This window comes from Halictus rubicundus, chromosome 3 (genome assembly GCF_050948215.1).
Source record: "Halictus rubicundus isolate RS-2024b chromosome 3, iyHalRubi1_principal, whole genome shotgun sequence".
In the NCBI taxonomy this organism is placed as follows: Eukaryota; Metazoa; Arthropoda; class Insecta; order Hymenoptera; family Halictidae; genus Halictus; species Halictus rubicundus.
This window is the reverse complement of record NC_135151.1, coordinates 12,574,747-12,588,704: the sequence shown is the minus strand read 5'-3', so window position 1 is coordinate 12,588,704 and position 13,958 is coordinate 12,574,747. Positions and strand designations below refer to the sequence as shown.

General features: G+C 29.2%; 3 protein-coding genes across 5 annotated transcripts in view; all 3 read right to left on the bottom strand.

The window, feature by feature from the left end:
* Positions 1 to 1,506: 1,506 nt before the first annotated feature.
* Positions 1,507 to 3,059, bottom strand: Mrps9 (mitochondrial ribosomal protein S9). The gene is made up of 7 exons (XM_076785443.1): positions 2,793 to 3,059; positions 2,554 to 2,686; positions 2,350 to 2,453; positions 2,028 to 2,201; positions 1,861 to 1,946; positions 1,712 to 1,791; positions 1,507 to 1,632 (listed from the first exon to the last, which is right to left on the bottom strand). The coding sequence occupies exons 1-7, from the start codon at positions 2,892 to 2,894 to the stop codon at positions 1,628 to 1,630; spliced, it is 684 nt and encodes a 227-aa protein (XP_076641558.1). The 5' UTR covers positions 2,895 to 3,059; the 3' UTR covers positions 1,507 to 1,627.
* A 460-nt stretch (positions 3,060 to 3,519) lies between these two features.
* LOC143352717 (putative inactive tyrosine-protein kinase Wsck) lies at positions 3,520 to 7,181 on the bottom strand. The gene is made up of 4 exons (XM_076785433.1): positions 6,575 to 7,181; positions 6,337 to 6,491; positions 4,514 to 6,252; positions 3,520 to 4,431 (listed from the first exon to the last, which is right to left on the bottom strand). The coding sequence occupies exons 1-4, from the start codon at positions 6,739 to 6,741 to the stop codon at positions 4,363 to 4,365; spliced, it is 2,130 nt and encodes a 709-aa protein (XP_076641548.1). The 5' UTR covers positions 6,742 to 7,181; the 3' UTR covers positions 3,520 to 4,362.
* Positions 7,182 to 7,719: 538 nt separating this feature from the next.
* The window catches only part of LOC143352719 (serine/threonine-protein kinase VRK1), a 103,774-nt gene continuing 97,535 nt past the window's right edge, over positions 7,720 to 13,958 (bottom strand). The window contains exons 1-10 of one of the 3 annotated variants that reach the window (XM_076785435.1): positions 12,605 to 13,164; positions 12,189 to 12,359; positions 11,792 to 11,917; positions 11,514 to 11,710; positions 10,963 to 11,206; positions 10,684 to 10,887; positions 10,372 to 10,595; positions 10,034 to 10,287; positions 9,817 to 9,950; positions 7,720 to 9,720 (exon numbers count right to left, since the gene is read on the bottom strand). In XM_076785435.1, the coding sequence (XP_076641550.1) occupies positions 9,653 to 9,720; positions 9,817 to 9,950; positions 10,034 to 10,287; positions 10,372 to 10,595; positions 10,684 to 10,887; positions 10,963 to 11,206; positions 11,514 to 11,710; positions 11,792 to 11,917; positions 12,189 to 12,359; positions 12,605 to 12,626 (1,644 nt within the window). In that variant the 5' untranslated portion in view covers positions 12,627 to 13,164 and the 3' untranslated portion in view covers positions 7,720 to 9,652. Of the gene's footprint in view, positions 9,721 to 9,816; positions 9,951 to 10,033; positions 10,288 to 10,371; positions 10,596 to 10,683; positions 10,888 to 10,962; positions 11,207 to 11,513; positions 11,711 to 11,791; positions 11,961 to 12,188; positions 12,360 to 12,604; positions 13,165 to 13,958 lie in introns of those variants that run through there. The other 2 variants (XM_076785436.1, XM_076785437.1) reach the window with 2 other exon arrangements.

Genomic DNA, 13,958 nt, shown 5'->3' with positions numbered 1-13,958 from the left:
TACCGACTTATGTACAACAAAAAAAAAAACAGTTTTGAACATTACACACTAAACAAGATTTAAAAATTGCTTAAGTAAATGTTTTGGACAAATTTGTGTAACACTGTGAACACAGAAAATATTTTTTCAATCATAATATCAGACTTTCACGATCGAATATATTATGGTTGCTTGATCGGTCAAAGCAACGAAATAAAAAAAGTAGAAATCCCTGAAGCGATAAATGCTAATTATTGAATACAATTTCTCCGAGACGAACGTAACACACGAATCTTGGAATTTCATTGGATATACTTGGATACCAACAGGATATTAAAAACGAACAGTGATTGCGTGCCTGTTCTGTTTATCATTGCTTAACTATTTATCCTTGGAATAACCGTTTTAATCAGATCCGTATTGATCACATCGTGAGAAACTTCATACGAGATTATTTCTCGAAATTGAATGCAATGTGAAAATCATTATTGAAATATGTAACTTAGCATTTGTAACGCTTACACTTGCAATTATTCATACGCGAATAAATATTATTTTTTAATCAATTGTCTCGTAATCCGAAATTATTACAGTCGATTGTCTATTAATGTTATCATTATGAAACTGTTAGTTAGATATGTTTATGTAAAATTAACAAAATTAAGATATAACATAACACATTATGATAAAATTGTGAAAGGTAAATATTCAACATTTCCATACAAATGAACCGAATTATTAAATTTTGTATCAAATTATTATTATTTTTGTATAGAATGTCGATATCAATAACATATTACGCAATCTCCATAATAAACTTTTATGACTTTTTGTTAATTACCTTGGTAAACAAGCTAAATGTGTACATACCAATACTAAAAATGAACTCTCTACATAGGATTGAATGATAAGAGGAAATGTTTTTTCAGTAAAAATAAACAATATGAAAATACAAAATTCTTACTATTATTCAAATGATCTGTTATTCGAATTATTTATAAAAACTTACCTGTTCGCGGTCCTGCACAAGCGGAAAGTAAGATATATCCTGCCCATTTATAGTAATAATTCCAGATCCTTGGCCTGTCACTTTAACATCTGCTATTGCAGTTTTTCTCTTAGATGCTAAAAATATAAAAATCTCATAAGCTATAGTAGATAATAGTAGACAATAGATAACAAAATGTGGTATATACTGAAATTTGAAATTAATTCCAATCTGCATTCACTTCATATTACGTAATAAATAGAATTATTTTACCTAAACAAATAATATTAAGTAAAAAAACCTAATTAATGGTAATTAAGTTATACATAATAAAAATAGAATTGATATAAAATATAAAAAGAAATTGTATTGATCTTACTCAAAAACACCCTATATAATGTGAATATTTTACATACTTACACTTGATTACGACAAAAGGTCTGTCATTGCTATCATATTGGAGCTGTAATAAAAATACGTGCTATTTTTTTTAAACGAAACAAATTAATTGTGATATATATTATTCTCCAAATGCGTACCCGTGGAAGCTTCAAATTTTGAGTAATACTTTGCAGTACTTTTCTATATTTCATGATGAATTCAGAATGATGCGCAGACAAAGGATGTTCTGTTAATCTGTCCATGGATTTAGTAAAGTATTCATACTAAAATAAATGGAAACATAGTAATTTTCGGAGGAAATATGTTATGAAAATAGGAGACAAAATTGAAATTATATTGTACTTGCATCTTGTGTGGTAAGTTCTTCCAATAACTTGCTTTCTAGTTCATCTTGTGTTATCCAGGTGGATCCCAATGTATTACTGCAATGATTGATAATGTTAAATACTTTTATAAAACAAAATAAATGTAGTGAAATAGTTTGATCTTACAATTTGTCCTCAGCAGAAGGTAGTTTTGTTTGTTCAATCATTTGATCTTGCTTTTTATTTAAATTTTTCAAGAACTCTGCGACGTTCTACACATAAGAATATTCTGTGACTACAGAAAATATTGCATATGTATTAGACAAATGTATATAAATTACAGTGTTACTTACGTATAATATTTGATTATATTGTGGTTTGCAAGTATAAAATAACCAGTGGTATGGTCTTCCAGTCTCATCGAATTGTGCTTCTTTCCGATTTCCATATATTTTTGTTGGATGAGACATCATGGGACGTGCCCTCCAATCATAAATACCAGAAGGAAACAGATACCTTATTGCTCTCTATAAAAGATGATTAGTTTTCATTAATAACACATTAATTCCTTCTTATACTTTTGTTTCATTAATATTACAGTAAATGTTTTATTCAAAAATATTATAAGCATATAGGTAAAAAAATTATTTGTCATATCCAATAAATATAGCATACCTGAATATCTGAGTCCTTAAATTCATATGGATCTTCGCCCATCATGTTAGCTAAATGTCGCTTCCCAATTTCATATTTTATCGTTTCCCTTTCGATAAGTGCACCTAATAATAATTAATAGTTGCTTTTTACATATGTTCAAGTGAATAACAACATGAAATTTTGTAAGATATATATGCGATATTCTTACAGATTGAAACTTACAATATTCTTTAGATTTCTCCAAATATATTTTCATAGCTTTACTGAGTCTTTTAACTGGCTTTTGACCTTCACTAACTACAAGTTTTTCCATTTCAGTCGCGAATGTGGTGGTATAACGTTTAGATCTAACATCCTATAATCATTGGAATAGTATTATGATAAATTTGTAGGTTATAAAAGCAACATATCGGAAATGAATTAAGTAATACATTAAATAATATATAATAATTTAAACTTACCGAATGTCGTTTTACACTTAATGCACCTCCAACTGCACTAATATTATTGACATTCATTACATTTCGTATATTTGTAAAACGTGTAAACATTGTCACAGCCATATTCACGTGTGGTTATAATTAATTATACTCTTTGGGACACATGAACATGAACTGGATACAAATGTATTCGATGATCTTTCCTTTTATTTCATGCTTTTAAAATTATTGATTTATGTTCGATAATAAATTTATGCACATTCAAAGTGCCAATAAAGTAAATACATACATATGTAGAGGTCTCCACAAAGAGAACGACAAAACTGCATATGGAAAATTGGAAACGTTGGAAAAGGCGGCAATATTTGAAACATAATACGGTAGAAAACAATGTTTAATAGATATGTAGAATTTCTTGTAATATCTATTTCTTGAAGTATCTTCTACACATTTAAAACGACTTTCATATCTACTTCGCATAAGGGTGTACAAAAACTGTAGAACTCAAAGGTCTACATTTTTTAAACAAATTTGAAACTTGACATATGTTATCATATTATTTCAAAATTCCTGACACTTGATAATGACGCTATTATATTATTTTGTTTATATAAACATATATGTACTTACATATTCGCGATGTTGTAATACACTTGTAGTTTTGTATAAACAAGAGTTGTATAGGTTTAGTTTTATTATTCACGAAATGGACAATTTACAGGCGAAATAAAATAAACAGATCTCATAATTCGTGCAAAAATATTATAATTAAATCTTGTATTAAAGTATTTCTCTTTAACACTGCGTACAAAGTTAAATGCACATACATTACACAATATCAAAACTTTTTGTAAACACATATAGAACACATATAGCTAAACTTAAGTTTAAAACAATAAATCAAATTTACAATGAATACTGATAGTCAATGTATTATGTACATATATAAAGCTTGAGATCATTTTATTCTCTTACACATAATTTCTTAAGAAAATGTGTAATAAATATATAAATTCATTACCATCTTGTAAACATTTTATGAATTGAAGGAATGATTATGTATGTATATATGTATAATTTTTGATATACAATATTTTAAAAAGTCAGACTAGGCAAAAAAATGCACTTAAAATTTAATAAAAATACGTAAAATAATAACACGATAGATCATTGTATAATAACTGCCTTTAAGTAGATATACTTATTCCGTAATAAAACTTTTCTTTGACACAAAACATTGATAAGTACTTTGCTGCATTATAATCATGTTATGAGCTTGAAAATATTTAATTCCAGCTGTATTATCACTGCTTCATCTTTTTTCTAAGTAGAAAATTATATTTCACAAAAAAATGTAATCTTTTTAGCCTTATTCTAAATTTCGTGGACGGATAGTATTATACTAGTAATACTTGTATTAAAGTTAATTTTTAAAATAAATATAAAAATATAAAATGTAAAAAAAATATGGTAACTGCATAAAGTAAACGAAGATAATGTTTAAAAGTATTGTAAACATAGAACTATGTACAACGCTTAATAAATATTACGTAAATCTTATAAAAATATGAGCATTTGCTCAGTGATAAAGTTAATATAATTCTAACTCTGGAATGTATGGTTCTGTAATCGAAGTGATGGGACAAATGCTTAAGGTGTCCTAAAATACAAAACATAATGAAGCATGTATTAATAAAAAGATAGTTGACGTTTGATATAAAACAATCGGAGATAATATTTACCAATCTTGTAAGTTCTGAAAATGATGGTCTTTCTCTGCTATCCGTATGCCAGCAAGATGACATAACTTCGTAAAGTGGATCAGGAGTATCTATTAATTGAGATAATCTAGTTCCTTGCTGAATTGCTTCTTCTACTTCACTGTCAAGCGTGAAATTAGAATATGGTGTGCCACCCATGCTGAGCATTTCCCATAAAAGCACACCAAACGCCCAAACAACGCCTGGTATATGTTTCTTTTTATTACCAAGACTCTCAATAGCTGTCCATCGAGTGTATTTAATTTCTTCTAATGCGTATTTCGAGATTCCATGACCCATTACTTTAGGTGTCCAATCATTGCAAATACCTATGCTTCGCGCGCATAGATGGTCGTGTACAATTTTATAATGCTCAAGATGCTGCAAAGCTGACGCTATCATCGATCCAATAGGCAGTATTTGATTAAATGGAAACATATTTCCAGATCTAGCAGCTATCAATCGGCTTTTCAATGTCTGAACTGGTAGTTCAAGTACAACATACAAAGTATCTTGTGTTTCGCAAGTTCCTACAAGATCTGCAAGGTATTTCATTGGAGATGCTCTGATACAAACATCTAACTCTCTTAACATCTTTTTTTTATCGGATGTTTTTAACAATTTGTCTGCTATATTATGAATAGCTACAGAAGAAGATGCTCCATCCTTCTCAACTAAACCTGTGTGGACAGTACCGAATCTTCCTCTACGTATTACAGTGTCATTAATTGTTAATACATTTTGCGGTATAGTCCACACTTTATTCTTTAGTTCTTGATAATGATTAACTCTTTCAGGTACATCATCTGGAATGTACGCTATATTTTCAACTTCGTACAGCGGTCCTTGCAATGTAAGTTCTTGCTGTTCCGGAAGTTTTGTCATACGAAATTTCTCATGGCGTCGTCGTAAAGCGAAGTATAATACTACTGACCCTATTAACAACGCTCCTAGAACACCAATTGCAACGCAAAGAACAATTGTTATGGCATCCATTTCATTCTTCTCGTTCTCGCTATAATTTTTCATATTGATGACTAGGTCTGAATAAGCAAATTGTTCTTCCCTTTGAAATCTAGAAATCACTGCCAAACCTAGACGCGGAACAATTTGAGCATTTAATGGTGCATTATAATATCCGCCAATCATTTTACCATCTCCGACTGTAAACGTTTTATATTTGTAAAAGTCGGAGGATATAAATTCTGCTGTAATATAATATCCTAGCCCTTGCTCCATTGATTTTTCATAATTATAGTATGTAACATTCGGTCCTGACGGAGGTATTATACCAGGTTGAACAACAAATACTTGGTACGCACTGACAGGCCCGTAATCACTACTCCCTTCTGTGAGTAAAACAATGATAGTAGTGCTCGTTTGCTCTATTACTTTTGGAATAGCTGGTTTATTAGGTGGAGCTATTAGTGTCCACCCTGAAACATAAGCAGGCTTGCTATTCCCTTGAGTATTTGTAGCAATGATGGACACATTGTATTTTGTCCCAGGTTGTAAACCTTGTAAAATAGTATTGTTTGAAGCTTCTCCTTGTACTTGACTTTCTACAGTCGGTAACAAATCAGAAGCATGTGTCTGAATAACTGTTGCTCTCAAAGTATAAAATATAATATTTCCATTAAATATATTAGGCGGTTCCCATGTAATTTCCAAGCTAGTAGGTTTACTGCGAACTATCTGTGCACCTCTTGGTGGACTAGGACCTCAAATGTTCAAGTTACAATTATATTAAAATCACAGATACAAAATGTTGATCGATCTCTTATAGTAATACTTAATAAAGATACCTTTCTGCCCTGTAGAATATATACTCATCGCTTCGTGGCTACCGCAATAATTATTTGGATCTGCAGTACAAGGAAGGACGCAAGAAGTAGACATACCTTTCCTTCCATAGTTACTACCACAATAACATTGTTGATCATTCATTAATCCAGCAAACCTGGGAAAGCATGTATAAAATGTATCTGTGTTATTATTTTATTTATAATTAACAGAAGAAATCATATTACTTATAATACTTACATATAATAACGTAATCGACATTCTTTAATACATTCCGCTGGCACGCTAGCGTGACTTAATATAAGGGTTGGTAGATCGGGATCTGACATGTAACTTATAAAACAACCTTCGTATTTTTGACTAAGTACACGTGTACAAAAATAAATAAGCAACCACAACAGTATCATTGTAAATTGTGTAAGAATGTAATACTATTTTTATAATATGTTCTCCGTCGATGACACTAAGCACCAGGTACAAAACTAAACATTCTTTACGAATGCGTTATGCATATCTGAATCAATGAACGAATGGTCTCTCACTACACTGTGGACGAACAAACGAGATTCATTGTATATTCTATTTCATTGTTCTTCAAGATGTGGCAATAGCGTCTTTTAATACTTTTTGCCATGTCTACTTGAAATATTTACTAAATATTTGCAACGAGTTAGAAAAATATTGAAATTCACAAAAAGAAACTTCACGGGCGTGGTTGCATTATTCAGGATGTGGGTAGGGCACTCTGGGGCACTCTGAAGGAAACAAGCCGATTCGACGGATGCTTGATGAATATACCGCTAGGTGCAACGAAGTTGTTATTTGCAACAGTGATGTTCGTCTCTTGGCAGAGTCTGTGGTGTGTGTGACGTAGTAACTCGGTGACAATGGTAGGATCGATCATTACAATTATATAGATCACCCATTTGTTCCTGTCGAATGGCGCTTTATAATAAAATTTGAAATATTGCCGTAAGACGATGGCACAATGAAAAATGAATTATAAAATATACAAACAATTTTTAGGAAACTAAAGCATGTTATTTTACAGCCGCTACTATCATATATCATTATAAATATATAGAAAAATAATGTAATTATTTCTAAATGTGTATCATACGTTCGTATGTATTTATGAACAAAGAAAACCAAATTAAAAAAAATTCATCTTATATTGTCTTTAATGTTCGCGAAGTAAATCTTCAAAAAAACTATAATATATAAACTATAATATAATTATAATAATATGAACTGAAGATATATTGTAAATTTTAAATAATTTTAAAGATTATTGTTAGACTTTTATATAAAAGAAAAGGTGAATTATATATAGTTACATACAGGTTTTAAAAAATTAAATAGTCAATAAAATAATCATTTTTAGTAATCATATTCTCACAAATATACAATAATATACAAATTTACTATAATAGATTGACACATTTATACTGTGAGTTGAGTAAATATACATAGTTTTTAACATTTTCTGTCCAGACTGGACAGTATTCACCTGCACTTGTGTCATTCGTCTAATTTTGATTTCATAAAGAATGATTAATAAATTATTATGATTTTTTAATGGAAATTTTCATACAGATACTCTAATGATTACAATTCTTTTTATGCAGTGCTGTTAACTAGTTTTAATGTATTTTTATTTGCTTAATGAAATGAAAGATTGAAATGTCAATATAATATTAATGTTTGTAATAACTATTATATAAAAGCATACTCGTACGAAGGAAGATCGTAAGTATAATTATATTAACGAAATTTGATAAACAACATAACATTATGGAAGAAAATACAAATGCATGTGTATTTATTGAATTACAATACATTTTTAAGTCTTTAACAACACTGCTTTTGTGGCACAGGTACATGTAACTTAAGAAGATACAAATACATTATTACAAACTTACGACAAAAAAAAAAAATCACTTTCGTCTATACAATGTACTTTGTTAAGTAAGTATATACATTAACTGGTTGAGTTTGATTTATTTATATCTGTACGTGTATGGGCCCGAATTGAAAAAAACCTTATTAAATTACACAGAAACATGATCAGATATAAAACATAAGCTTAGGAGACTGATTTTTAAACGTGTGCTTTTTAATTGTTTTGCGTACAAAACTTAAGAATGGATTGAAATATCATTCCTTTCAGTTATATTATACACTCATTCTGTTTGATACTAATTTGTAAATATAATAAAAAAAAACGTAAGCCATTGGATATACATATGCTTATACAATAATTGCTTATATAATAATAATTTATATAATAATAATATTATTATTATTATAATTACTATTATTTATATATATATAAGCAGTTAGTAGTTCAATACTGGTCTGTTGAGAGTGTGGAACAACAGCTTACGAATGCAAATCATTTTTACACATATTTCACTATAATTCATTATATTATGCCGAAATATACTATATTTTTTTTTATACTTCCGGCAATCTTCGTATGTTTTATAATCGTATTATAATTTCATATTAATAGAATCATTTACATAATTTTCGCTAATATACCGAATTTAAAATTTTCTCTGCAAGAAAACTAAGAATTGTCACTCGTATAATTATTATGAAATTACGATATCAGTAATGTACAAGTATAATATAGTATTTAAGTCATAAACATGTAAGCCACTATCATGATAATGAAACAAAAAGAATGATTAAAAAATTGTTGAGAATCTTATGTACATTATTATAATGTTAGAAAGTCAATTCTACTGTAACACTTATAAAGTATGATTTTTCCTCGTCATTTTGCAAACTTAGGAAATGATTCAAAGTCTGGTGAAATGTATATCTAATTTAATATTCAGATCATGTGATCACCGTGAGAAGTAATTATGAAATACTTACATCTTCACAGAACTTATTACTTCGCGGAAGTAGTGATCCTTTTCGCTAATTTCTATGAACGATATCTCCCAATTCTATTGAAATTATATTTCTAAGAGGAAGCAGTGTAATTTCTGTAACTAATACGTCAACTGTTCATAATTATTTGTTCGCCGTACAATTAGTTTTAAAAAATCTTATATTAGTAATATAATTTGTTATTTAACAAATTATAATTATAAAGCAGTCTTACAAAAATTGGTGTATTACACACCTGAGACATTGCTAGAAATTTGTCCTTCTTACAGGAACATCAAGAGTATATTATTATAAAATCTAAATAAACAAATTGAGAATAATACTTAATTATACACCTTTTTAATTAGATAACTCGCTGATGATTCCGTTGTTCAAGGAATGAAAACTACAATCGCAATAAAAACTCAATTCTACTTATGATGATGAACCTCTTTTCCTTTTGTTTCTGTTTATTTGTTTGAAAGATGTCTTATCTCCAAGTCCTGCGGAAAAATATAGTTCAATCAAAATTCATAATCATGGTAATAAATCATGTTTAATAAATATATTCCTCATAAAAAATATAAAAATTCACGTACGTTTTAGTTTCGCTACCCGCGAACGTGTCAAACGAGGTGATGATTTAGACAAAAGCGAGGATGGCGTTGAAGATTTCTTTCTGAGTTGAATTATTTGCTCCATAGCCGGGGTCATCCATTTTGCTTTAAGATCGCTGGATGCAAAAAAACATATTATTTATTTTAGGAAGACCGATTAGCTTATTAAAATATTTCATGAAATTAATATCATACTTACTCCGCAGATTTGAATAATGATTTCTGTCGAAAAGAGCCTGACTGTTTCTCTTTCATCCTCTGTATCACATTTAACATGGCGTATGTGGGCAATGATGGAGGCGGTGGTGATGGTGGCGGTGTAAGTGGTGATGGTGGCGGCTGTATAGTAAGTTTCGCTAGTTTATCTGGATGTAATGCTAATACTGCTTCCCAACTAAATTCTTTCCTCTCTACAGGCTTTAATTTAGGTTGCGTATTTCGTGTAACGCGAATCTACAAACAATAATAATGATTATTATTATTAATTGAGCTAATATAAAAAGTTAGAAGTTATCAACCATTAAATTTAGTATTTACCTCGCCATTAACTGGTCTACAGGGTTTTCTTTCTCTCAAATACGGTCGTTTGAAAGACATAGGGAAAGGAATATTTTCGTTCGATTCTTTTACACGATATAAGCATGTAGGAACATCGTTTTTCTGGTTAGGACCAGTTTGAAACAGACTACGCAAATAGAAATAATTAGGTTTCGTTTCAAATCCTAATTCAGTAATATACTTCATGTATTCCACAATGGCGGCTGAAAAAAGATATTAGTATTCGTGGTTACATTTTTTAAAAGAGAGAAAGATATTTTTCATTTTTTAATGGAAAAATGTTGAACTTACAAGGTGGAGGCTTCTTCTTGGAAGGGAAACATTTGTCCATAAATAATGGTAAATTCGAAAGTAAGACTTCTTTCTGTGCATGAACATCGTCTGGATCCAACATTGATGGTATAGTGTCATTTTCTTTTTCCCATGGTAATCTACCGCATAACCATTGCAATATATTGTATCCTAATGTTTCTAGATCTCCTCTTCTTGAATGTGCTGAAATAATGTACATTTTATATGAAGTAATATAGTACACCATTAGAAAGTTGACATAGTCCTTATAAGACCTACTTCCATGATGTGCATCTCGCGATGTAAATTCTAATGTTCCTTCGTGTGCCCTTCTTTCATCATGAACAAATGGCTTATGGATACCTGATCCAGTACGAAAACGATAAGCTAATCCATAATCAACTAAGTATGCCCGTGACAGTTTTGGATTTTCAGCTTCTTTACACAAAGATAATAAAATATTTGATCCTTTAATATCTGCATGAGCATATCCTCGACTATGAATATACTCCAGTGCATCTAACTACAAAAATTAAATAGAGATATGAGCTCAATTAAATTCTTACATTTCACTTCATTAACACTAGGTTTACGGGACGCGTCAAAATGACACGTTCTAATATCTTTAATTTACGATTATTGAGATTATAAAGATGCATTCATGAGGAATTATTCAACAAATTTATTTCTTTGGGTATATATTATTTTTAAAATGGCTAAAAATTTAGATAGACACATTCTCGTTATTTTTTATAAATTAATGTAAAATAGTCACTTTTAGTGCTCCATAAACCTAGTGTTAATAATTCATTCTGTTAATAATTGAATACCATTTGAAGAGTTAGCCTATTAACAAGTTTAATTGGTAATTTTCGTCCATTTGATAAAAACAATTTCCCAATATCTACACCGTATCTTGGAATTACTAGAAATCTGTATTTTTGACCTCCGTATGTGTGAGAGCCTGATCCTTCGTATGTTGGAACACCTATTTGTCTTTTCCCCTGTGATTTACACCAATTTTCAACTGTAATTCAGCATAAAGAGGTATAAACAAAACACAGTTTACATATTGCACATAAATATTGCATGTAAGACAATGACTTACTCATTTCTTTACGAGCTGCTCTTATATAAAAATTCATTTCAACAAACAATGGACCATTATTATGTGGTTCAATTTTTATCACATACTTTGCATTTTGCGTTACTGGAGCAGCTATATTTTTTGATGCTGGAACAAAAAATGTCGAAAGATTTGGTGATGCCATCAAATACTGCAATATAGATACATATGAAACAAATATCTCAAGTATATTTAATAATTTAATAAGAAACAATGTTACAGAAACCTTCTAAAAGAAGATATTGATATACATCATGCATCAACATTTCAGAAATAATATTCAAGAGAAATGTATGTAAAGTAACAAATGTATAAAAAAATTTTATTGTGACTACTTGTAACTTTTAATAAAAAATATGTACTTGCAAAAAGACACTACCTAAATATATATCACCAAATCCTCCATATCCTATTGTTTGTCCTAATCTCCATTTGTTTTGTGTGATATCTGTTAATATTTCCCCTTCTGGTAATTGTTCAGGTAATTTACAACCAGAGGCTGCTACTCTTTTCGCAGGAATTTCTTCAACACGTCTTGGTGCCATTGTCACTATTGTGTACACGAAACGTAATATTTTATTATTTCATATATAACAAAGTTTATTATTATTTATTCAGAATAAAATAATGCTTAAATAATTATTTTTAAAAATATATATATATTTTTTTTTATATGTGTAAATTCTTAGTTTACTAATATTGATATTATATATTATATTATGAAATTATATGTTAAACATGTTAACTACAATAACAAAATGTGAAAACATATAGAGTATAATACAATATACTTACATGATGTAATTTCAATAAACATTTATTTCCTTACTAAAATGGGTATTCGAATTCATTTCACGCTTGATTATTTAACACATTATAAACATTAACTGCTTTCATATCAATGACCGGTATAATACAATAGTAAATGTATTATTTAAATTTTTTAAAAATGGGGTTATCTAATAGATATAAATTATGCGGACATTATTGCAGAAACTGTTCACATCATTTTTATATTTTCACAGTAATTCACGTACAGTTCACAATAATGTTTTTTAATACAGTTTTGTTTTTCTTCCGATTAAACTATACTAAAAAATCTAATTTTCTGGATTCCATATCCCACTGTCAACCAAAATAGTTAACTAGTAACAAAAAGCGTAAAATATTGTCTTATTCTAGGTCTTATATCTTAAAAAACGGTTTAGATGACACTGTACATAGTATAACTGATTGTTTTGCACATCACTGTACTCGATAGTTTATAATATTACTTTGTTGTATTTTGAAATTCTATCAATCCCCCATGAAATTCACTTCATTCGACTTTAAGAATGCATCACACTGCCATTTCACGAACTGATGGGTTCAACGGAATACCGAGCAAGTGCAGAGGGCGTTCTACAGTTTCAAATATACTAACTTCCAGTATGCTTCGAAAAGTATAAATGGATGTCTGGATCTTTTCTTTGCAATATGTTCGCCTGAATAATTAATTTATCATACTTAATTTCATTTCATTGTGCTACAATCAATGTGATAAGTGATAGAATTTTATATATTTTATACATGGATATAACTTTCCACTGGAGCCATATTGCATTTGGATTGAATTGCTGATCTCGTAAAGAGATAATTTATATTTATCTGAATATATTCTCTTTATAAAATTATTGGAGTTTTGCATAAGTCATTAATACGGTAACGTTATTCAACGATTTTTAGTATTCTAATATAATATTCCGTACTACAATTACATAATGCATAATTTGAAAATACCTTATTTTCATGTAATTTAAAAATTTGTATGATCTTCCATAAGAGATTATACTGAAAACCTGATCGAATTTAATAAAAATAAAATATATGAAGTTCCGAAGGTACTGAACACATCTATGTATTTACATAAACATGGTTTATTATTAACATTTCTTACCAAGTGGAAGGATATTTTTAAATTACGATAAACTGGTATGAAACAGTAATAATTAGTAAGTATGTACTTTTAAGTAGCCAATATTAATTTATTTGCTTTTTTTGATAGTATAACGTACTGGTAAATATACTGTTATAATAAAAATGTTGTTGCATATAATTGAGTGGATCCACGAACTACATAGAATACATATAGAAAGGTGTACAAAAAATT

Excerpts from the sequence above, each read along its gene's own strand:
- Mrps9 (XM_076785443.1), bottom strand. The coding sequence starts at position 2,894 with ATGGCTGTGACAATGTTTACACGTTTTACAAATATACGAAATGTAATG. Across the intron at positions 1,947-2,027 it reads AATATAATCAAATATTATAC|AACGTCGCAGAGTTCTTGAA; the intron begins GTAAGTAACACT and ends TCTTATGTGTAG. Across the intron at positions 1,792-1,860 it reads CCTTCTGCTGAGGACAAATT|TAATACATTGGGATCCACCT; the intron begins GTAAGATCAAAC and ends CAATCATTGCAG.
- LOC143352717 (XM_076785433.1), bottom strand. The coding sequence starts at position 6,741 with ATGATACTGTTGTGGTTGCTTATTTATTTTTGTACACGTGTACTTAGT. Across the intron at positions 6,492-6,574 it reads TGTCGATTACGTTATTATAT|GTTTGCTGGATTAATGAATG; the intron begins GTAAGTATTATA and ends ATGCTTTCCCAG. Across the intron at positions 4,432-4,513 it reads TTTCAGAACTTACAAGATTG|GACACCTTAAGCATTTGTCC; the intron begins GTAAATATTATC and ends TTTGTATTTTAG.